Source organism: Cheilinus undulatus, linkage group 11 (genome assembly GCF_018320785.1).
Source record: "Cheilinus undulatus linkage group 11, ASM1832078v1, whole genome shotgun sequence".
In the NCBI taxonomy this organism is placed as follows: Eukaryota; Metazoa; Chordata; class Actinopteri; order Labriformes; family Labridae; genus Cheilinus; species Cheilinus undulatus.
In genome coordinates, this window is record NC_054875.1 from 21099050 (window position 1) to 21124072 (window position 25023).

General features: G+C 39.8%; 1 protein-coding gene across 5 annotated transcripts in view; it reads right to left on the reverse strand.

Annotated features, from left to right (window-relative positions):
• Window positions 1–16682: 16682 nt before the first annotated feature.
• The window catches only part of casz1 (castor zinc finger 1), a 75120-nt gene continuing 66779 nt past the window's right edge, over window positions 16683–25023 (reverse strand). For 3 of the 5 annotated variants that reach the window (XM_041799201.1, XM_041799200.1, XM_041799199.1), the window contains exons 15-19: window positions 24584–24755; window positions 22887–23035; window positions 21800–22037; window positions 20600–20953; window positions 16683–19871 (exon numbers count right to left, since the gene is read on the reverse strand). In XM_041799201.1, the coding sequence (XP_041655135.1) occupies window positions 18619–19871; window positions 20600–20953; window positions 21800–22037; window positions 22887–23035; window positions 24584–24755 (2166 nt within the window). In that variant the 3' untranslated portion in view covers window positions 16683–18618. The remainder of the gene's footprint in view (window positions 19872–20599; window positions 20954–21799; window positions 22038–22886; window positions 23036–24583; window positions 24756–25023) is intronic. The other 2 variants (XM_041799203.1, XM_041799202.1) reach the window with 1 other exon arrangement.

The window sequence follows — 25023 nt, forward strand, 5'->3', positions numbered from 1 at the left end:
CCCGGCTGCAGGCAGCACAGGGGCAACAGGTGTGGGATTTGAGCAAATGAAACTAATCACAGGGCCTGACTTGAAACACCTGAAGCATTGAAGCAGCCATCCAGGTGGGAGACAATGAAGGCAGGAGGAAATAAAAGGAGTCCAGCAAATGTCTTTTTCAATGCTTGTTATATTAATGATTAAGGTCTGGTTTAGTTTGCTCACAGCAACAGAACCATGGCTAATATTTTTCTTAGAAATGCATATAAACAACACAAGGAATCTGCAGCATTGCCTTTTGTGGAGCTGAATAATAGGATCACCATGCTAGCCATAGATTGTATTACTGTGGACAAAGATGATAAAATTGCCAACTGGTATGTCACCTGTCCTTTGGTATGATCCTTTGACTGCCTAATTGCATGTTTTCTGAAACCAGAGGGTGGACAAGAGGGTTGCGATGGACCATTAAACCATCATGTTATCATAGCTATAGTCTTTACTGCTGGATATTTCACTGGCTGGCATGTGAGCAAGCTAACATTTGTTTCCTGCTGAATGAGATCTTATGACCAGAAGTGTTTAATTATTAGACCTGTAAAGGTGAAGTTAAAATGTATGTATGTTTTTGGAAGGACTTTATAGTAATTACACATGATTAAGACTTAATACAACATTAATTAATAACTCTGCATGTAGAATATATTATTTTAGCTTGTTCAGATGTTATTTCTAAACACATCTATAAATGCTTTATTCATGTATAAAAGGAAAAATTGATAATCATATCAAATTCTAAAAAGGCCAATCAGAACGACAAGACAGCATCAGGTAGTAGGCATGTGCAGGTAGTAACCTGAGCTCAGGAAGCTGTTGTAGTTAACAAACAGTGGCAAGACAATCTGGCTGCAGACCGTTTTATCTGAGACACTATAAGTCCCAGAATGGTTAAGGGTACGGTTAGGAAACCAAAAATAGAAAGTTAAAAGTCTGACCTTCAAAACCTAATTACAAACATTTAATAAAGCTGAACAAGGTTAGGGTTACTTACAGGGTTGCTTACAGGAAAAAGCTCATCCTCCATGAAAACATTCTAAGCTTGCTGTCCTTAAAAGACACTGAAACAACAACAGTACAACAAACAGTACCATGTAGAATTAAATATAATGTGAAAGGATTAGGGCTGTTGAAAGATCAAATTTTCTAATTAAGATTAATCACAGGATTTCTGTAGTTAATCGTGATTAATCACAACCCTTTTTAGCACATTGTACAGTTCTACTATTTTGCATTTTGAACAGTTTTGTGCCTTAAAAAAAAAACTTCTATTTTTTTAACTAGGTGTTATTGACTTACTGTTTGGACCTAATTTTATTGGTAGAACAAAGATTTTATCATGAACTTAAATGTGGAAAAGGTAACTTAAAAAAATGAAAATTAAAAAAATATATATCACTTAAAAGGTTCAGATGACTTTGACTTGTCCACTTAACTGTCTGTAGAATTATTTTACATCCTTGTGACTGCAGTAGAGGCTGACATGCCTTAACCAAAGTGTAAAAGGGCCAATGAAGCATGTGATTAATCGCAATTTAAAAACTTAGTGCACTAATTGTGGACCTTGATTAATCATGATTAACTCAATTAACCTTGACGACCCTAGAAAGGATATTAATTAGAACTCTACACTGAACAGGTGAGTTTCTAGATTGGGTTTTAAAGTAGTTAGCACTGTCTCCCATCTTACCTCCTCATGTAGTTTGACTGACAAATTCCACCTACCCAGAGAAAACCTGTGCTCTCATCCCTAACTTGTCTTCCATTTATGGACCAGCACTGGAAAAAACATCAAACATGGCAAAAGCTGAATTGCACTCACTAAAGAAGAAGCTGAAGCACAGACTTCTTGGTCATCCTGGTAATGACAATAAAGACAACAGGCCATTTTTATTTTATTTTTTATAGAGGAAGTCATCTGGTTGGAAGCATACGAGTCTCCAAAACTTGTGTGTCAATCTCAGACTTAATGGTGTCTTCACAGATTTGCAAGCTACCCGTGCCTTGGGCACTAAAACACCCTCACATCATCACAGATCCTGGCTTTTCAACTTCGTTAACAATCTGAAGGGTCCTCTTCTCTTTAGCTCAGAGGATGTGATGGCCAGAATTTTAAAACCAGTTTGAAATGTGGACTTGCATGGAGACCCAGAGGCCCAGGCTCTGTCCCGCTCAGTGGGGCCCCATGTTAGAGGTGATGGTAAAGTGGGATGGTCTGTGAAAAAGGGGAAGGCTGTACATTCAGCGACCTTGTCCTCCAAAATTGGCATGGATTGTCACAGCGAAATACAATCCACATTTTCATGCCCTCAGTGAGGAGGAGAGCAAGTGAAAAAAAATAATCCCAAAATCCCTCAGTGGACACCCAATGTCTTGTTTTGGAGGGTCTGCGGTACTCACAGAATTCTTCTGGTAACAGAAACCCATCGTGAATGATGGACGATTTCTATTCTTAGCATCAGCAGAATCTTCCCAACCTTTGCTTCTTCCATGCTACAAATATCACATTGCTGATGTATTCCATATTAAATTACTGAGTTTTAACTGAGCAGGGCTGTGCAGCGTCTGTTATCAACAACCATAATGTGGAAGATTAGCACACACATGATGCCCACCTGTTGCCCCGCTCTGTTTTATGAAGGTCACAGCTGTGATACTGAAACCGGTCTTTTTAAAGGCTCTCGTGATGTTCATGTGGGGGGCTGCTCAGATTCAGCAGTCACTCCACAGAAATAAAGCTGATTCCCACACTTCTGTTAAATACATTTGAACAGTTATGACACAATAAAAACAATAAAAACAGCCCAGTCTTAACCTGCTGTAACCTCAAACTACTGTCTTTAAGATGTTAAAAAGAACCCTGCATGATCAGACAAGTTCATCTTGTTGGATAGATATTTGTATCTCTCATGTGTATATTGAACTAAAAAACTCACTAGATATCTGCATTTGGAGTAAATTTGAGCTTACAAACTCACCAAGAGGCCGCCATGTTTTGGTAGTTTGCAAGTCCCTATGAGTGCTCCTCGCCATTCCTATGCAGTAACTGTTTTTCAGACAGTTTTTCTGCTTGCAGCTGGTGCTGCCATAACAGCTTTTATACCAGACACGAGTTGCATGTCAGCTTTGTCTCCCTGCTGTCAAGGCTCTGTCATTCCTCCTAAGTTTTACCTCAGTAGAACTCTCTACAAGTGACTGGATTCAGTGTGTAGTGGAAGCATGCTGAGAGCTTTTCAAAATAAAAGCCTTATGTACACGTGAAGGGAGTTTCTCCAAAGAAATGCTAAAATGGACTTTTATTTTGAAAAGCATAAACTGTAAGTGCTTTCGTACTGTGTTTACCTTTACCTGAACCGCGTGGAAATGGAAAGCTTTAAAAAGAGTAGAAGTTTGGGGAACAACTTTATTAAACAGACGCATTTTAGCTGGTGGCCTTCATCTGGTTCATCAAGAAACGGATTTCAAACATATTCTGCAGATATGGACATAAATATTTGCTACAAGAAGGTAAATATGGCCCTGTGTTTATAATTTTCCAGTCTAGATGGACAGATATAAGAGACCTCAAATTTTAAAATTCTCCTGGCGTGAGACGTGCAGAGTCTCTGAGATGCAGCCCTAACACTGACTGCCAGTCTGAAACAGCGGTTACTGCATAGGAGCATTGAGGAGCGCTGCAGAACTGTGACATCATAGCGCCAGTGTAGACCAAAACATGGCGGCGTCCTGGTGAGTTTATAAACTCAAATTACTCCAAATGCAGATATCTAGTGAGTTTTTTAGTTCAATATACATATGAGAGATACAAATATCTATCCAACAAGATGAACTTGTCTGATCATGCAGGGTTCTTTTTAAGACCACGCCATATGTTCTCCTTAAAATGCCACAGTTGTCGCATTTCTGTTTAGCCAAAGCTATTTCAAGTTGACCCTCAGTCCCACCCAATGAGAGCAGCCACACTGGGGGCCTTTTCTATACCTTCACAACAAAAATATGCTACAAACTCCCAGGAAGGTCAGTGGAAATGTGGCTTTGGTCATCTTCAAACTTCACCATCAGATCATCAGTAAGAAGCAAAGAAAGCCTCTGTCCAAGAATGGCATTATTAATTAACCACAGCTAACCAGTTTAACCTCGCTTTCATCAATTATTCTCTAACTGGACTCCTAGCTGTGACTAGAGTTTCTGTAAAGGCAAAAACATCAGATTTTTTGCTTGTGATCATTGTAAAGTGAAGTCTATGATGCATGAAATGTCTCTGCTTTTAAATGAGGAAAAAATGTAAAAGCAGAGCAGCTTGATTTTTTATGCACAACAAAAGACAAAAAAGGAGAAATATCACTTGAAAGAAGCAAATGACCTGTGTTTGATTACTAATGTAGCTTTTTATAAAATTTTGCATCATTCAAAATGTGCTATTGATATCAGTCTGTTACTAAATAAAAGTTGAAGTTTTTAACCAAAAATTTTGTCCTTTATTCATCAATTATGGATCAACGTTTGCACAAAATGAAAGCTTGCAAATTGTGAATTCTCTGCTCTCTGATGACTGCATCAAAGCATTCTCCTTCTACAGCTTTCTCATGCATTGAAAAACTGTATTTTTTAATCATCATTACTACTATGGTTTGAATGGTTGGGAACATTTTAATAACAAATATCTGTGAGGATACAGAGGTCCACTGCAATGCACCTGTTTTTATAAGCTGTTCCCCTATTATCCAATTTCCTCCTTTTTTGGATGTTTCTACTTCATAACCATACAGTCTATACAAAGTGATGTGTGCCGTTAAAGGGATATTTCGGGATTTTTGAAGTTGGGTTGTATGAGGTACTTGGCTATAGAAGTGGCTTGAGTCTCCAGTGATTTCAGTGAAAGTTGCTCCTGTGGTTATTATGAGCTCAGAGAGATCTGCAGCATAATGGCTGTAGATGGGAACCTTTTATCCGCGTAGTTTCATGATTTTTACAAAAAATATGTTGCCATGTGTCTAAAACGTACAAAGCAGTCCCCCCCCCCCAAAAAAAATGTGGATACAAGATATTATCTTTGTTTTAGCTTGGTGTGCTTTTTGAGGACTGCATTGCTAGAAACCCCCAACATTAATACATTAATGACGATGCATACTGAATATGAGAAAATTAGTTCAAAAGCAATCAATACATAATAGCATGAATCTCAATATGAGGGTGTAACAAGCTTTATGCTATAAAGGAGGAGGCTGGGGTGGAGGAGGTTAAGTTTTGCCAGCAGCAGTGTGGTGCATCAGCGTTAATGCGAGCAGGGATAAGTGAGAGGTACGCCATATTTAAATACACTGCAGCCAGCTGCACCTGGCCACGCTGGGAAAAGAGCAGTGGTGTAGGCGCTGTCTGTGGAGGTTTGTTCATACAAAATAATAGAGCCAACCATTCTGACGTGCGTCAGACGGCGCAGCAGTTTTGGGCTTAAGGGAAACTGACTTCATGCTTGGAAACAGACTTGCTTTGATTATGAAATAAAATACAAACTTAGATAGATACAAGGTAAGGACACTAATTTAATAATGGAAAAAGGAACTTGTTATGGATTAAAAAGAATTAAAGGACCACTTAAATGTGAAGTGTTTGATAACTCAAAGTTCGGATGAGTTTTGACTTGAGCTGTCGGAGAGATTTTTTAAAAGTTAAATGAGATTGTTTTTGTTAGAAGCCTTGATCCAACCTGGACATGCTGCTCCGATCTGGCTTTGATTTTTTAAAAATACTTTATGTTTACTTGTTTGATTGGTTGCTTTAAATTTGTAATTTTTTTTCATGTTCCTGCCACATTTTCCTATACCTCACTATTTCTGTATAATAAGCTGGTATTTTTGCAGAAATTTTTGGCATCCCCCTTGACATCACCGCACAGCTTTTCCTGATCTTGTTCTGCACGTGTAAGAAGTGTTTTCTAATAAGAATCTCCCTCTGCTTTTCTGTACGGTTACTCATATCACTCACTGAAAATTTTTGCTGTGTAAGATCAGACCCAGGCTGTTGCGCTGCAATCATTATTGTTGTATAAAAATGACCTTTATCATCACTGGTGGTCTTGTTTGCTTTTGTGGGTCATGTAGAGACATCAGTATTAGTTTAATAACCAGTTAAAAATTACCACATTTGACATGACTGTTCCTAAATAAAAGTCACAAATGAAATGAGTTACACTTCCTCCATTATGGTTGGAGGACACTTAAAGGTCTAATAGTGGCACTATAATGTCAACTTTAATTTTTAAAAATGATATATGTAAATGAAGTTGCATTCTCACATTACTGCAGGTATTTCAAACAATTTTTAAAGTATGAGAAATTCTTCTTATTTCTTCATCCATTGTTATGCTTGTGATAGACTGTGATTATAAATATACCTTTGCTATGTGGCTTAGAAAAAGAATTTCTTTAAGCACATGATAAATAGCAGTAAATAAAAGCACACCCAGAGGATTTTCATCCACTTCAGTATTAAATCATCATTTAGTTCTGTTGAAATCCTCTTCCAGCGTCTACACTCACTGAGTCATGGAGAGCTGCTGCTGCTGCCAGATCCGCTCTCTTTTACAGCTCTGTCAAACGCTGTCCGTTGTGTGTTCTAGCCATCATCACCGAGCAGAAACACCATGTTGGACCATTCCAGCTTATTGTCAGCCAATATGCCAGGCTTTTTCCCTGAAAGAAAATGATCCCATTCCCCTCGGACTCGCGTCAAATTAAGCAAATTTACAGCTTAGCACTTAAGAATTCTCCGTTTGCCAAGAAAGCAGCAGCAGCAGGCCTCAGTAGCCAGTTTAACGCCGCTGCGCTGTGGCAATTGAAGTGGAATGAGAATTACTCCGGCTTCTGAGAGACCGCCAGCCCATTAGGTTTTTTTTTCCTCTTTGCTCCAAGCTCTTTTCTTTTGGATAAGTCTTATAAAGCGATGAAACACTCCCACTAAACTGTGGAGACCTCGACTCCAATTCTGGGGCGAACTATGAAGGGTGATGGCCGAGTGGCTGGGAGCCAGCCTGGATCAGCCGCTCTCTGCACTTGTTCCCAGTCTTTGTGCTCTTCTTGTTGTTTGCTCTGGTGGCAAAGTGGTGTTAAACTCCTGGGATGACTAATTTGAGGTGATGGGCAAACTTGAGGCAAAGTAAAACAAATAGAACACAATGTTTGGTATTCTTAGTAAACATTTATGTAACAGAGCTGACAGGAGGCTCATTTTTCACAGGCTGTTTGAAGGGCCTCCATGCTAATCTTTCCACTGGATTCTGTTTGTGTTTGTAAGATGACAACTGCATGTTTACCGAATAACATCTCAAGTGTAACATTACCCCCCTCCTCCACCTCCCCTTATGAAAATGTGTTCACATAAAACATACAGGGACAAGATCTTCCCTCCTCAGCAGAAAAACCAGGGCCCACTTTCAGTACATTTCAGAACTCTAAACACAGGAATTTGATTCTTAACCTTGTATGGGTCACTTCAGAATACTGTGTAAGTAATGCTAGTACCAACAGTTTTATCTTATAATTCCAACAGGACAATAATAAACACAAATTTTGAATTACTAAGTGAATTTTAGCAGTGATGAGAGAGAATAAAAATAAAAACTGATTTGTCATTTAAATTTAATATAACCGTTACACCACTGAAAAACTGACTAAAATCTCATGTCACTACTTATACCATTCCTTTTTTTTTGGAAGTCGTCTTGAAAACTTAAGAAACACAACAAAAAAAATGAATGTTTAAATTGGTGCTGTTAATAGATTTAAAAAATTAATCAAGTTAATCACATCAATATGCTGTATCATCATTAATCACAGCAGTTTTTAAGTAGTTTTTTATACATTTTAAATTTTTTAACTTTCTTATTGTCAAGTGTTTAACTTTACCTGCTTTATAAAAAACATTATTATTTATATATTATACCTATTAAATAGTATCATTTACTTACATTTTTGTTTCAGATAAAAGAAGTAAAAGCATAGTGTTTGAATAAAGAAATATTTGACAAACTAAAGTTTTTCAACTTTAACAGGTGTGCTGTTACCCCAAAGTAGCTGTGATTGCAGACTGATGTCAAGTGGTCTATGTAGCTCGGACCAGCTGCTCCACTTTAGCTGCCTTTTAGCTGCCGTACAGTTCACGGATTCTTGTGACTTTAGTTCTACCTGGTCTTCTGTGGTTGGGGTCATCTAAGGCGATCTGGCGATCTGGAAGCCCCTTGTCTGTGGTCTTTGGCGAGCCATTAGCAATCACATTAGTGAGTTTCGACGTTGTCGTTTTGTGGACAAATCCAGGTCTGCTGGACTCCGCCGGTGTAGCTTGACTACCGTGGCTTGATGCTGAGTTGTTGTTAAGCATCTTTGCTAACATTAGCAAAGATGTGCTTCACCTGAAGATGGTATTTCAGACTCGTTATGCTTCAGTGTAAAGACAGTTCATCACTGCAGTATGTACACACAGCTTTTTGATTTTATCTCAACTTTTATTCACCAGAGTTGTAAAGGAAAATTGCTGTTATGCAGACCTGGTCTGTCTCCTCACTCATCACTGCTGGCTGTGTCTAACTCGCCTGTCACCTCCATGCATGTAAACATCTGTGCAGGAGGACTACGGGAGGAAGTTGTGGCCAAACTTAGTCATATGGTTAAAATGCATTATTATTTTTTTAATGGTTAAGGTTTTAAGATTAATCACGAGCATTAACGCGTTGACATTAACAGCCCCAGTCTAAATAAATTTGAGTAGAAATAAGGCTCACAGTAAAAATAAAAGCTGATATAAACCACACAAGAATAATATAACTGTTACAAGATTATGAAACAGACCAAAAATTCAAGTATTCCTTGTAATATTTCTGTAAATTAATAAAATTTACCACTGGATCTTTAATTTTTTACAAACCTGTGGCAACATCCTACACTTTAGAGTACTATTATCTTACACTATGATTGGTTATTTGTTTAGAAAACACCCTTACTATGATTGATAGATTAATTGGCCATATGTCTCGATAAAGACAACATTATACACCCTAAATGGGCGTATGATTATGCCCATGAAAATGCCCATGCCATGATTTATTGGTGTTTCCTGGCTTACAGTTAACTCATATTGGAGCTGAAAAGTGTGTAGAGCTTATTCTTGGGTCTGATAGTGAAATTGTGATGGTGCCATTTTCTAACCTCTTCTTACACTTTTTTGCCACTTTCAGCTCATTTTAGCAACTTTCAACCCTTTTTACTCCACTTTATGCCACTTTTACATGTTTGCAACAATTTTGCCATTTTTTACCACTCTTAACTGCTTTGGCCAGTTCTTTGCAAATTTTAACCCATGCCCGCCACTTTTAACCCATTTTTACAACTTTTTTTCCACTTTAAACCAACTTCGCTCCTTTTGTAGCCACTACTGTCTTTTTTCCCCATTTTTGCCATTTCCTGACGCTTTTAACCTTTCACCAATTTTAGCCATTTTTTTTTACCCATTTTCACCACTTTCTGATCACATTTGACACCTTTAGCTACTTTCAACCATTTTTTCTTCACTTTTTTCCACTCTTAGTCAATTTTGCCATTTCTTCCCCACTTTAAACCTCTTTGTGCCACTCTCTAACTTTTAACCTATTTTTCGCCACTCATCGGCAGTTTTTGCATCATTTTCCAATTATTTATTTATTTTGTCACTAAATGTCACAATTTCTTGTACTTTATTTTCTGGCAACCCGATGTCTGACATTACTTTCCAGTGGTTTAGTTCAGTGTACCCATGAGCATTGTTAACATTACCTTTAAGAGGTAATTTTGTTATAAGAAAAGGGGTTTATATCTTGAAAGAGGCTATATTGTACTACAGCATTAATAAATAAAATTCATTTTTGTTGCCCTGGTCAGAGTAGTTATTATTCAGGAAAAAAATTAAATCTGGTGATCACAGATTAACTTCAAATAGACCCTGATTTTGCTGACCTCCATGGGCCCCCCATTTGGCAGGGTCCCAGAAGCTCTCCCCTTCATGCCCCTTATAGGCAGCCTTATGTATGATCAAATATGGTTCCTCCATTTTACACACTGAACTTCAATAATTACTAAAAATCCTATGCAAAAAAAAAAAAAAAAAAAAAAAAAAAGCGACATTCACATCTACTTTTCAATTTTATAATGTGTGAGTTTTATCAGCATATGATGGTTAGTTATGACTTTAGGGCAATTTTTTCCAGACCAAGAGATGTAAAACTGCATTTTTCAAGTTCTGGAGGAAACAGGAAGTTTGAGATGCTCTAGGTCACTGCTGATTGGTCAGATGGAGTGATGTCACTCTCTGTGACTGATCTCCACTGACTGGCTGAAAAACAGAGAGTTCGGGGGAGGCCATGAAGGAAGTTACCATACATAGTTCCTTGCCCCATAACGGGTAAAGGAAGTTCAATTTAATAGCCAAATTCATAGTGAGAAGAAAAGCTACAGACTTAACTAACATAGCGTGATAAAGACCAGTAGATTCATGTTTTTACCCTATTTAATGTTTCTCATTCTCCATGAGCAGCAGTGCATTAATTTAGCTCTTGAGATAAGAAACTCTGACCTCTACACACACGAAAACAACCAAAAAGATGCTTTATCAAAGGGAAAACAAGACTATATGTCTTATTATCTGATCAGCAGTTTCCGGACGGGTTGCTCAACTGCTGTGTGAACTGGCCAGACTTAAATCCAGTTTTTCAGGTTTTTGAAGTTAATAACCACACGACCGTTGTTTGTTTTCACTAAACTGAATGTCCCAGCCAAACTGTGAGAAGAATGCTCTGTTATCTTTCTGTCCCAACACAGAGCAAAAAACGTGTTGAAAGACAAAGATTTCTCGATACACCACCCTCTAAAGAATGTGAGGAGTGTTTATGGAAAAAAAAAGGAGTAACCGAGCCAGAAAAAGAACACACAGGTGTTGCACAAGAGAGGACTATATGAATGAAAACCTGCTGCTCTTATACAGGAGCAGCTTTTTTCTTCATGCGGTTTGAAAGGGTTCATTTTTATATTTGTATCATAGAAGGACAATAAAGTCTGAGCAGTGGTTGCTATGTTGAAAAGATTAACAACAACCTACTTCTCTTGCTGTGGTTGGATTTACTGTGGAAACATAAAACGGATGGAAATCTCTGTTTTTTTCAGATCTTTATGGAGCAGCTCTAGTGTTTGATGTTAAAACCCAGACTTTCCTCCGAGCGGACACGGAAATTTTCTCCTTTTCTAAGTTTCAGCCCTCAATGAGAACACTTTCTAGTCCTGAAATGATCCTTCTATACATGCACATACACAGTATAAAGCACTCCACCTGACAGAGCTGTGCTGCTTTGAACACCACAGTTTGATTCTACACAAAGTCGATCACAGAGCCCAGTCACCACCAACACAAGCGGCAGCATATCTAAACAGAGCCACATAAGGCAAAGCCGCATGTTCCTCTGACCCTGCATCCAATAAGGTCTTGTTAATGGTAAATTGGATGAGTGTGTGTCCAATTCTCCATTTCCTCAGAGGTGTCTCAGCAGCAACAGCTGCTACCAATGGCAAAGCAGCGTTTTTCACACAGCCCCCTTTTCTGCCGTGTGACTGAGGTCTTTCCAAAATAAGCCCATACACATGCAAAAATAGATAAATGAACATCTATTGCAAAGGGCATGGGATTTAAAGAGAGAGGCTGACAAGGGCAGAGTGCTGAGAGAAGCCGGGAAACATCTCATCCAAAAACTTTGACTATAAATGGGCCAATGAAGCAGTAAAATGAGAACTGCTGCCACAGTGTCATATACACATGATACATGATCTACTGTGAACGATCAACAACAAGCTGCTCCGTCTGATGTCGAGGATATGATACTGGAGATACAGGGTTCATTCTGTGCAAACAGCTCCAGTTTTTAGATCAGCACCTCCATGCAACTTTGTTTAGCAGAAAAAATCTCACTGGATGAAGTATACGTCTGCCTCATGAGCAAATACAATCTCGGATTCTCTAAATCCAATGGACAGTGAGGAGTGTATTCAGTCAGATTCATATTTATACTTCATATTCTTTTGTGACATTACCACATCATACTAACATATCAACACAGTTGTGTGATTGTGAAGTTGTTAGTGAGTTTGTGTTTAATCTATCCAAAAGAGGGAATTCAATATGTGTCTCATATCTGTCTCATTTCTTTGTAAAAGTCGCAGGATGTTCTGTGGAGTTTAAGTTGTCAGTGGTGATCATTTTAAGGTAACTATAATTGGAATAGTAGCTTTGTAATGGCCATGATTTTTATTTTAGAGCAACCACGTCTAAACTTCATACTGCCTTTGACCTCTCTAAGATCTAGAAATACTCCGGCTTCAATCAAACCTCTAATTACATGACTGTCATCAACAGTGAAGCTCACATGAACATATCATTTAATGCATTTTATTCATTCTATTTACACATATATGGTTTCATATCAAAAACTGCTAATACTGAAAAAACAGGAATCTAAATTGTGGTGCCCAAAGTGGCCACATGGGGTTGGCTCCCAAAGCAGGTCAATTCCAGCTGGCCCTTTATCAAGCCATTGGTTACTCTTACAAGGTTGGACTCACAGGCTCTTTCACTTTTGAAATGATTGACAACACATCGCTTTGGTACTTATAGTGCTGGATGTGCTCTTTTCAATAGAAAATCTATTTCAATCAATCAATCAATCAATCTTTTTGTGTATAGCACCAATTCATAACGGATGTTATCTGAGCAAATGTCATCCGCCTCAGCTGATTTTGTTACCGTGCAATCAGCTCAAACCAATTTAACTCCTCAAACAGCACCAAGCTCATCAATGAAATAACTAGTTTTACCCTCGTTTACTGTCTCTGTTGAAGCCCACAGTCCCAAACAACTGAACACCTACACTAAGGCGGAGGAGCACATAGCTTGTAGCTGAAGCTTGCATTGCAAAATAGTTCCAAACACAAAGGCTTTCTGGGTGAAAAATGAAACGCTTCAACATTTTTTAATATAGCATACAATGGAGCCAACATAGTTTTTTGGCCCATTTTGACCTAAAACTTGCTGAATTACACAGAGGTAGTGTACCTGTCTGCTACGCTGTATAGCCTAGCTTCTTCAAGCATGATGTGTTTAAACTTGGATCAGTGGAGGCTAATGCCACCAATATTGCCAAGTACCTTATACAACCCAACTTCAAAAATAGGGAAATATCCCTTTAACGTTGAATTGCAAAATAACGTTAATGCAAGTAAGAGAATGTTATAGAAGAGCAGTGCCACATGACATTATGATAAGTTTGCTTTGATGTAACATTATGTTGTTTAAAATGTTTTCTCTAACCTTCAAATAAAAGTTGATATTCTTTATGGTTGTCAATGGGAGAATTTTCAGTGCGGTCGTCCAGAGTCAAGTTGTTTAAGAAACGGGATAAAAATACTCTCATTCCATGATGTAAATGTCTTTAGCTGCCCTTGCACATCCCCAAAGCATGCCTTCTCTTGCAAGATCTTAAATCAGGCTGTAATGATGCAGGGAGCCTTTTTTATGTTTCCAGAATGGTCACTCACTGTGCATTCAAGAAAACGAGCAGCAAGTTTGATACATCCACAAGTTCTCTTTGCATGTTTAGCATAACAAAAAAGACCACTGGTGTTAGCAACTAGTGCAGAAGAATCAGAGTCAGTGGTACACATGACAGTTCATACACCAGCTTTTGAAAAAGCAGAGGAAACAGACTATAAAAACTTAGCATGAAAGATCTGAACACAAAAGACAAAGATCCTAAGACAAAAGCAATGTGTTTCGATCCCACATGAGGAATGTATAGCAGGTTTTGTTTTCACTTTAAACTCTGTTCGTCTCAAACAGCTGCAGAGAAAATATTTCTCTTTAACTGCTAAATGCTTGAAAATGTTCACTTATTTAGTGCAGCCACAAACAACACATAATAGTCTTCTATTATATAAAAAAAGCTGATTTTAAGATAATTTTACTGAGAGCACAAAAATGCTGACTTTCATTGAATTCAAATAGTTTTGCAGTCAGTGTGGATCATGGTCCTCGTTTCAGCTATAGGACTTTTCCTCCAAAAACACCAAAATCTTGTACGACAGCGAGAGGGAGACAGGAATTTTAAAAAAGTGAATTGTTGTTTCAAAGGTATGTGCCTGGAAGTAGCTCCTTGTGCTGAAGGACGTGTACTAATCTGAACCACATCGCAATAAAGTGTCTGAGACCAAGATGCTAATGCCATGTTAGCAGCTATCATGATGTAAATGACATACAGTCTAAACAGACTCAGCCTGCTTACGTCTGTACTGAGAAAAGCCTGAGTGTTTCTCTATAATGCTTGTCATTTATGTTGCCGGTTCAGCTAGTTTCCTGTTTTTTTGTATTATTAATTTTGTCATTTTTGAGGACATTTTTTGCAGCAGTGACAGACCTTACACTATTATAATCCTTTAATCTCCTCTCATATGATCCCTCTCTTGAACATTTTCTCTGAGCCTCTCCAGCTCTTGCTCTCTGACTGTAGCAGCAGGATTCAGGAACAGGCAGGCGGCAAGTCCAGAGCGGGCAGATCTTCATAAATCCTTCCTCCGTGGCTGTCCCTCTTCAGACTCCACTGTACAATATCGGTCTTCATCTAAGAGAGCACAGGCCCAGCCACCTGGTTTTCCTCTGTTCACCGCCCCCCCTCCCCACACACGCTTTGTGAACTTAATAAAAGCTGCCATTAAGCAGCGCTTCATCTGTTTGGGCCCTAATCTGCCTTATAGGCATCATGTGACCACATATGCAGCACACACCTGTCGTGTGTGTTCCCAGCTCCGACTGTTGTCTCTCCACACTCTCACTCAACCTGTTCCTGGCACATCAACCCTGCGTGTCAGGGATGGCTGCATGCTCGCATACCATCCACACTCATTTTACATTTACATTAATGTTTTTCAGTGGATTTATATAGTATATATGTATTTGAAAGATATGTCATACTGTCCTTTTTACATCTAAAAGGAGAAAGTGACACTGAAATGACGCCTAAAGTCGTTCAGTATGTTTTTATTTCACTGAATGAAAAGCTCAGTCTTTGCATCAGACATGCAGAAAGAGAAGAACAACATAAATATAGCACAATGAAGATAAACAGCACTGTATCCAAGTGGAAATAAGCAATAGCACAAGAATAAATAGTAGTGCTGAGGGCAACAAATTCAAGTAGAGACTTTAAAAAATTGCTTCTTTGTCTACTTTTCATAGAAAATGTCTCATGAATCTCGCCAAATTGAACGCTTATGGGAGATGGCTTTTAGTCCAAAAGTGCAATATATTTTACAAAGTCTAAAATGTTGCTCTGTTTATTCACTACGCTGCAGTAAGCAGGGAGGCTTTCATATTACGTTTCTCCAGCAGAGGAAATACATCTCAGTTTAGCTCCCTACCATTTTTTTACACCATCCTTTTTACTCTGTTAATTAAAACAGTAAAATGATCTGTCATTTCAGCAGCAGCCTATACGGGATTTGGAGGTCGTTTCCGTCTGGTTTTTCTGTAATATAATTTTCATGTTTATTCTTTTTTTTCTGGTAGATTATATACAGGATGCCAGCTGGCTGACAGATGGTGATGCCTGTACCCGTGTTTTTTTTTTTCTCCTTTTTTTTTTATTAAAAAAAAACATCACAAGGAAAAGAAGGAGAAAGGACAGAAACAGCTGTAGATAAGGGGACAGACAGAACCAGCACGCCGGCCACTGGGTGACATGAGGGTGAGTGGGAGGAGAACCCAGCACATGGCTCAGGGAAAAAAAGGTGCCCAGTTAACAAGAAGTAGAGGCTTCTTGTTAGCAGTAGCAGGCCTCTGAATTTCACTAATGGTCTGAAGCTCTGATCTTATTCTTGCACTACAATGTCAAGATCAGACTTTAGTGACCCCTGCAACAAATGTTGATTCCCCTACCTGCACAGGAGAAGAATTTTTGTTTTGTATGTTTTTATTTGACTGTAAAGTTTCCAAGTTGAATTAACAGTGGAACAAAGCAGGGACAAGGTCATGAAATATGAATAGAAGCTGTGAGCAGCTGGGACTGAGCCGAGGTCTGTGTTCTTACAGCCACGGCCTATCCGTCTCTCTCAGGGAGAAACACACACAAAAATACACACAACTACACACACACACTTCAGTTGTGTCACTGACAGATACAAAAAGAGACAGAGGTGACCTCTGTGACCTTGGGCCCTTCTGTCGTCAAGCAGCACCTTTCCCCTTCACATGTGACCAGAGGCTGAAGCACTATCAAGCACTGCATGTGTGGATATCATAATAATAGTTTCTTTATTTTCAACTTTTTACAAATCCTGTCATGTACTGTACACTCCTTGACACACACACACACTCACACTAAATTCAAGTGCACAACCTCTCCCACCCCCGTCACTTTGAAGAGAACACAAATCGTGCCGTTACGCCTCTGCTGTCCCGGGAGACAGGCGAGTCTGCGAATGAGCTCACAACAAAGTCAATAAAAACCAAGACTTTCAATTAAGGAATAAAACAGGAAAAATGACACTGAAATAAACATGTTGTTAAATAAATCAGAAAACAATGAATGAATTCAAATCAGTGTATTTTAGTTTGAGCTTCTGACGGCTTGGAAAAACAAAACTGCAATCTGACAATGCTTCAGAATGAACAACTTCTCCAAAAATGTGTCAAAATTCAAAAAAACGTCACACAAGCAAACTATAATGAGGCTACATGAATTTTGAACTTTTTATTTTCATTTCTCCTTTTAATGGTTTTCTTTTTAAAGGAAGCTGTTCATCAAAGAGCATTTTGTTCATATAGTTATTTTTTACAGAGGAAAATACTGTACAACCTTTTTTTCTTCCCAAAACAATATCTGGAGGAATATCATCTACACACATTATTGTTATTATTATTTTTCCCTATATTATAATCATTTATTTCCAATGCCAAGCTCAGGAGATAACTCAAGATCAGTGTGTCAACTTATCGGTCGTACATATTCGCTCAGTTTGAACCAGTGGGAGGCTTAGACAGATTTATAATTTACTTCTACAGTGAGTGAGTGTTGCCATAGACTTCTTAGAATTTATTTAAAATTACAGTCCATATTAGTGTTTCTTATCAGAGCACCACTTTCTCTGGTACACTCATTTTTTCTTCTTCAAAAAGTCCAATCACAGAAGCAAAATAATAACCAGTCTTTAAATAAATCACAGAACAACAGTTCGTTGTCACACTAACATCTATTTGTGCATTAAAGCAAAAGTGAACTAAAACAACATCTTTAAAGCAAATTCCCTGTTAAAAGATATATATATTTTTCAAACGGTAAAAATGAACCTAAAAAGTGCAATAACACTCTAAAAATTCTCATTGGAAGGTCACATAAATATTAAATAAAAACTGTTACAACAGGATGTCAACCACAGCCATAGTGAATGGAAAACCGGTCTGTAAATTTTTAACTTAAAACACACTTCCTCTGTCACCCTCCCAGCGTCTGAGTGACTCTGTCAAGATCCCCCCACCCACAGGTCGTTTAATCACAACCCCGCTGCCTTACAGATCGATATGCTTCTTACTAACAACACAACAAAACAACATTGTAAAGCAAAGATACAAATGGTAACAAAAATATTTTTAAATATGCTTATGAGTTATCTAGCATCATGTTAATCATCATGGTCAGCTAATAGAAAAGTGCACTATCCACACATAAACTTGATTCCTCCGCAGGGGCGGGTCTTAATTACAGGGGCTGAGCTTGGTTTTGGTGCTAGTCGAGCATTTCTAGCAAACTGTCAGAGAACTGTTGAGACTGCAAACCGAACATTTACTGGTCAATTCCACATGTCATCGAAAATGAAGAAAAAACATCTGAGAGTGGTGAGAACGAGCAAAATGTAACTCCCTGTCTCTCAGTGTTTAATAATAATCATAATAATAATCAATACAGAAAAAAGATCAAATGTTTATTATATCCTTCCCCCTTTAGTGATTCATGTCCCTTTTTTCTTCGTATCCATGGCAGTTCAAGTCACCTGTGCCAGCATTTTCCTTTTGAATATCATCGTTCACACACGCACACATACGCACACATACACACTTACATATATAGTTATATAGAGAGATTTGTTTTTGTTTTTCTAACTTTTTTATCCACACACAAAAAAGTGAAAAAATAAAAATAAATTAAAGTCAAACATGCACGCACACAAAAAGACTGATGTGTAGTAAAATGCTTTACATTGCTGCCCTGTGTGTTACACAGGACTTTATTCTGTGTGTCTCCGTTCATATTTTTTTAATGCATAATTGAATTAATAATGTTGGTCATCTTGTAAACATCATAATAAATCACTTTGGGCCATCATTTTCTCCACACTGTTGTTTTTTTGTTGTCATGTGTAGTCTCTAAACATGATAAATGAGGCCACTTTCATTGTTTGTTCATAGTACACAGGCTTCCTCTTCAGTTCCTACAGTCACTCTGAGTTTTTTTTTTTGTTTTTTTTTTCATGGGTCAGCGTCAAGCTTTTCCAGTTGGGAAGAATCAGTGTGGTTAACGGAAGCATCAAAACTCTCGCCATTGTTCTTTTCACCATCAGGTTCTGCAATCGAATCATCATTCGAGTCAGTGTTGAGATCCTCCTCCTCTTCCTCTTCGTCCTCCTCCTCTGCGTGCGCTTCCTCCTCTGGCGACAGGTCATCTTCAGCCTCTCCAGATGTTCCCGTGGTGTCATCCTGAGCTGCCGGCAGACCTATCGGGCTCCTGGGGTGTTGGCCGACTCGTCCTGTGTCTTGGTGCATCTTCTTGCTGAGATCCAGAGAGTCGTTGAGACCCAGACCGGCCGCGTTCTTCAGGAAGAAAAGGGAGCTGCTGGTGTCGGTGCCCAGGTTGAGGGAGCTGTCCAGGCTGATGGAGGTGGGTGGGTACGGGTGGTTGTACTCAGACCCAAGGCTGCCTGCTGGGTAGAGCATGGAGCGAGCACTGCTGTTGATGGGGTGGGACAACCCATGGAGGCCTCCCGGCGAGGACGTTGAGAGACCTAAAGAGGACGGAGGGACTGCAGACACACCCCCCAGGTGGTGCACCCCTTCCTGTTTGGGGGAGACAGATGGCAGCTCACCGCGCTCCTGCTTCTCGTGCTTCCTCTTGTGGGAGTCCATCTGGGACATGCCCACTACTGTGTGCTTACACTCAGGGAAGGTGCAGTGGAAGTGGGAGCACTTGAGCTTGTATTTACAGTCGGGAACCTCACAATCAACACTGGAGCTAAACTGGCAAAAGCCAGCCGCGCTGATCACATCTTGCTTGCCGTGGTGCTTGCGGTGGGCCGTCACCTTGGTGCTGTCAGTGCAGCGGAAACCGCAGCGCAGGCAGTGGAAGTGGGTGCTGTTGCCTGAAAACTGGCAATCAGAGAAGTTGCAGCTGAGGGAGGATTTAAAACGCTTGAAGTCATCAAGGACCAGGTTGTCCACGCGGTCGTGGTGCTGTGCATGCTTGTACATATGGGTGCGCCCACAAAACTTGTAGCCACAGTTTTCACGGGTGCAGTGGTAGTGGGTCACCTTCAGGGAAAACTGGCAGCCTGAGTCCTTGCAGTTCTCATAGAGGTCGTAGCGCCTGAAGCCCTCCAGCATCATCCCCTCATCCAGCATCTTACGGGAAGATGCAGTCTTGCGGCGTTTGCCAAATGGTGACATGTCTTCGATGATCCAGAAGCGTTTCTTTGAACCCGTGGCGGTGGGAATGGAGATGGTGTTTCCTGAAAGAAAAAGTGGAAGGAAGCGCATTAAAAAATAATCAGTCGGTTCACAAAGTAAAACCCACAAACTACAAGCAAATAACAAAGCAAGACCGCCGTGGTTGAAAGTCTAATGTGCAACCTTACTCAGCCAGAAGTGGTTCACAGCTGAGTAAGCACAGAGAGCCACAATTTTTTTATTCCTAATTCCAAGGACGGGAAAAATGATAGATTGACTTTGGAACATGACACTTTTACAGGGTGTCTCCTGCCTCCAAACAGAGATGGAGCTGTGGGTCTTAACCGACCCTCTTATCTCCATGTTGCTTTATGAGGGGCACCCACCTTTGCAACACCCTGGGGTCACAGCTAATGATGTGATCCCTGTTCTGCTAGACAAGAAGCAGTGGGCCTCGATAAAACTTGAGGCGTGATTAAATAAGAGGCTGCTGATGGAGTCTTGTTAGAGAAGCTAGGCTTCATACCACAGGGGCCAAACTCTAAAATATGAAACCAACGCATGCAAAGGTGTAAAAGAAGTCAGTATAAACATTTGTTTCATTGTAGGTCACACTCAGTAAGATGCACACTTCATTATTCATACATTAAAATTCTTTGTTGCATGCTGGAAAGCCTCCTTTATTCTAATCTTTTTACAACAATAGTGCAGAGGTCACACATTTAAAAGTCTGCACAGGTTTCAATTGAGAATGACAGCTGCAGTGTTGGTTTGCGCCGGGGATAAGTACCTGCAGCATCCTGCACTATAGGGACGTCATTTTTAACCGGAGACGGAGTGGCAATGATGGGGCTGAAAGCTGGTGTGTTGGTTGGCATGACAACACTCCGAGTGGCTCCCAGAGAGGCGCTGAGCAGAGAGTATGACAGACAGGATGGAGAGAGGAGGTATGGGAGTGAGGGGAGAGGAGGTCGGAGGAGAGCTGGAGAGAGGGACGGGGCCTGGGAGGAGAGGCCAGGCTGAGGAGCAGAGGGAGGAGGTGGAGGAGGCGGTGGAGGAGGAGGGGAAGAAGGAGGTGCATTTTGGGTAGCGCTAGTGTCAGCAGGGGTGGTAGGAGCAGAAGTGGTGGCGGGGCAGCCTTGTCCTGGAGAGACAGGTTGACCAGAGAGGGTGAAGGACAGACAAGGGGGGAAGAGACACACAGTCGGATACACGCACAAAAACAACGGCCACATCACACGCCAGCACGCACACACAAACACACACCCACACACACCCACACACACACACACACACACACACAGAGGGATGGGAGGTAAAAAGGGAAAGATAAAAGATAAGAGAATGATACAAAATGAGGCCCATTCAAGACAAGTAACCCAAACACCGGCGAAAACAACAATGATGAGAGTAGTGGATAATACTGGCAACATGTGGAGAAATGTGATTTAGAAACAAGTAAGAGGGGAACCCATTTATTTAGTAAGTTTAAAGGAGAAGAGGCTGGTTCTCCTTTCCCTTTCTTTGTCCCACAATTCAACCCACTAAAAGCACTAAAGTAGACATAAAGCCACAGGGATGATCTCTGGCCAAAGGCAAATGTAATAAGCTCCACACTGTGCAATAACTCAAAGTACTGATGTGCAAAATGGATGTTTTATGACGATGACCAGGCAAACTGCAAAAGATCGTATCTATGACTCAGAACAGAGGAATATAGCTTTGTCATCAAGCTCATATATTATGACTGATGTGTCATTATGCTTTTGACTGTACGTCAAACCAGGTCATCATGAAGTACTTGATTGAGTAATGAATGAAATGACAAGTTGGCATTTGTTTTTGGGTGCAGGAGATGGGTTTGGGTTGATTGAAGGTTCATGTTTGATGCTGAAAGTTAGGGTGAAAAACTTTGATTTCACTAAACTATCTAAAAGATCTACATGCTCACATTTAAGGCACCTTAAATGTGTTCTTTCATTTCTCTCACCTGCTGGGGAACCATCAGGGCCTACAGGTGTGCTGGTGCAGCTTCGATCCTGGTTGGAGGACTCGGAGGAGAGGCCTAAGGGGCTGCCCCCTCCTCCCATGTAGTCCATGTAATCATCAGTCTCATCCATCATGGTTGAGGAGAAGCTGGAGTTGATACCAGGCTGGCCCGGTGCAGGCCCAGACATCATGCTTGATGCATGCTGCATGTCATCTGACGTCTGACCAAGTGGCATCACCTGGGAAACATATATTTGAAACAAAGGTATTTGCTCAAAAGTTGTCATTACTGCAGGTGTTGGCTCCTGGCATACAGTCAACTATTTCTCAAGACAACAGGAGGATTCTGAAAGAATGAACTTCACGCTCTTTTCATTATATGAAGGCTTCAAAATAAAAAAAAAGAACAAAGAGAACTAGAAAATCCACATGTTTCAATCCAAGTTGGTACATGACGTACCACAGAGGTTACTTTAGGAAATGAGGTACAGCCCAGTGTAAAAAAAAAAAAAAAAAAAAAGAAGAATGTTATGAATGATTTGCCACCAGTGTGCGAGTAAGAACATGAGAGCAGTTTTTTTTTTAAACCATTTAACAGACTTTTACAGTTTTCTCTAAGTCAGACTCATACAGCTGTGAGCAAATTTTAAATTCTACATTTTTAGAAAAAAAGACAAAACCAAAAAATGTACAAAAAACAGTGAGTTTGAAATTGGTGGCATATCTGTTCATAAAAGCTTTACAAGTGAAACACTTTCCATTTTATTGGCTGGCTTGCATTTTAAGTTTATACAGCTGGAGGATTACAAAGGCATCACTTGTTAGGAAAAGGTTAAAAAAAAAAAAAAAAAGGTTAAAATGTATCTCATAACAATACTTGAAAAAACAGCCACCATCTTTACCAGGAGGATAGTCCTAAAACATATTTGTTGCATTAACAACTTACTAATCTTGTTAAAAGGGTGTGTTATTTTGCGTTGGCGTTCTTTACAGATGTTTTTCTTTCTATTTAACGCCAGCTTGAGGTGTTCAGCCCACATCTTCAGATAATTACCATTTTCATAATAGTAGGTGGTATTTGTTTGTACCTGAGATGGAACTCTGTCAAAGTTTTTCCCCAGCATCCGCCTCATGTGTTTGCGTGCATGTGATGTCATCTGGTGCTTCAGCAGGAAGGAGAACTGGCAGCCTTCACGAATGCAGTGAAAGTGGCTGTTGACTTGGTTATACTTACAACCTGCACAATAAAAAAAAAAGAAAGCAGTTGTAAACTCCGTGCTCTAGTCATGGAGGGACATCTGAGAACAGCTTCTGCACTAAACACGACATTGTCTGTGAGACGTGTTGTGATTAGATCAAATAAAAACTGATATATTTTTAGTTTTCTTTAATTTTATGATATGGCTGTGACAAAAGAGGGATCGGGTTTCAAAGTGCTAGGGAGTGTACATGTAGGAGGAATATTAGATCATTCCAGTGTCACACTGAGCAAGTCAAGGCTTCTGTGCACTAAACCTGTGGAGCTCTTTTATTACACTGACATGCTTTATTCAATTAGGAATTTACATAAATAAATTCTCATTTTCTGTGGGCCAATAATGCACACACCCCTGCAAACCAAAGTAAATATACAATTATTACCATATTAAATTCATTTTTCAAAGTATCTCCATTGTCATTTTCCCTTTTGTTCTCGATTGTATTGCTGTCTGCTGCATATTCTTCTCTTCTTTTCTCGTGTTTTAACCAGTCCAGCTCTAATTGCTTTATGATTTCAAATTAAATGAATGCTCCGTTTTGTGCCTGTTAATCAAATACCATTATATAAAAGCAGGCAGAAATAATTGAAAGAGTAACATGCTGGGCAGGTGCTAGCATGTCAGTAACCATGGCACCCAGTTTAAGAGCACAACACGTCTGTGTCATCAAATAGCTTTTGCACACAAAACGTTTTAAACACGCAAAGTTGAGCAAATAACAGTAACCCCCATGACATGAGGGCCTTTTGTGAGACACAAACCAGGTAACATCATCAGCAGTGTTCAGTTTAATGTCGCTGCCATGGATACTGGCAACCCATCAATTCTTTATGACTGGAGTGCGAGCGATGGTAATCCTTTCTATTTTTCTCCCCAAGCCCAAACAATACAGTTGGCAGATCAGGCTGGGGACAAAAAACAGCTGTTTAGGGCCTGTTTTTGTTTGCTTTGTTTCTGCGCTCTGAAAAGCTTGTGTAACCGCCTGAAAAAAACAGATCACTTTTAATTCATTTCTGTGTGATGGCAGCGGTGGCTGTGAGGCGCAGCTTCACAACACAAACAGGCTAAACCAGACAAGCCGGATAATTAACAAACACAAACCTAATTGCTCATTTCTGACAGGGGCAAAAGGAAGAAGAAAACAACCTGGATGTGATTGCCCCCTTTGACGTTATTGCTCATATAGTACGAGCAAGACTACCTTTGGGACCTGAAGTGCCACTGTGGATATGCAGAACACACAACAAAACCTATGAGGCAGACTTGTTTCATGCCTGAAAAAACTAAAAAAGCACAACACTGTTTGCCAACAATGGTCTCTTTCTCTTTGTAAACACCCTCCAAAAATCAATCTACATTTTTCTCAATTTAACACTCTATAATTACTACATCTATGCTGGTAAAACATCATCAAAATCTCCTGATGTGTAGGGCTTGATAGATGATGTATAAGAAAAAAGACAAGATCAAAAAAGGGCAGTAAGGCAGACCAAAATGTCTTTACAATCACAATAGTCATTTCTTACCGAGCCTACCACATTCCTCCCTCTTTGTGAAATATTTGAAGCCATTGGCCGCACGGCGCTCTGCCTTCTCATGCTTCTTGATGTGCCATGGCAGCTTGGTAGTGATGTTGGTGACAAAAAAGCAGCCTGGCCGGAGACAGTGATAGTGGCCCCTCATTCTGAACTCACAGTGCTGCAGAAAGACACACATTTTCATTAGTCAAATTTGAGGAGGGTGCAACTGATCGTTTAACTTTTTGTGTAAATAAAGTAGTTAGAACTGCTTAGAATCAAGAGTTCAGTTGGGCTGCTATTCTGCATGTTTGAGCATAATGACTTTTTATTTCCAGGCTTTCCACAAACACCCCTCTTTGCTAAAATGTCCGTACACCACCATCTGTTTGTGAGGCCCAGATCCCAAAGGACTGGGCAAAATAAGATCTGCACTGTTCAGGCAATAG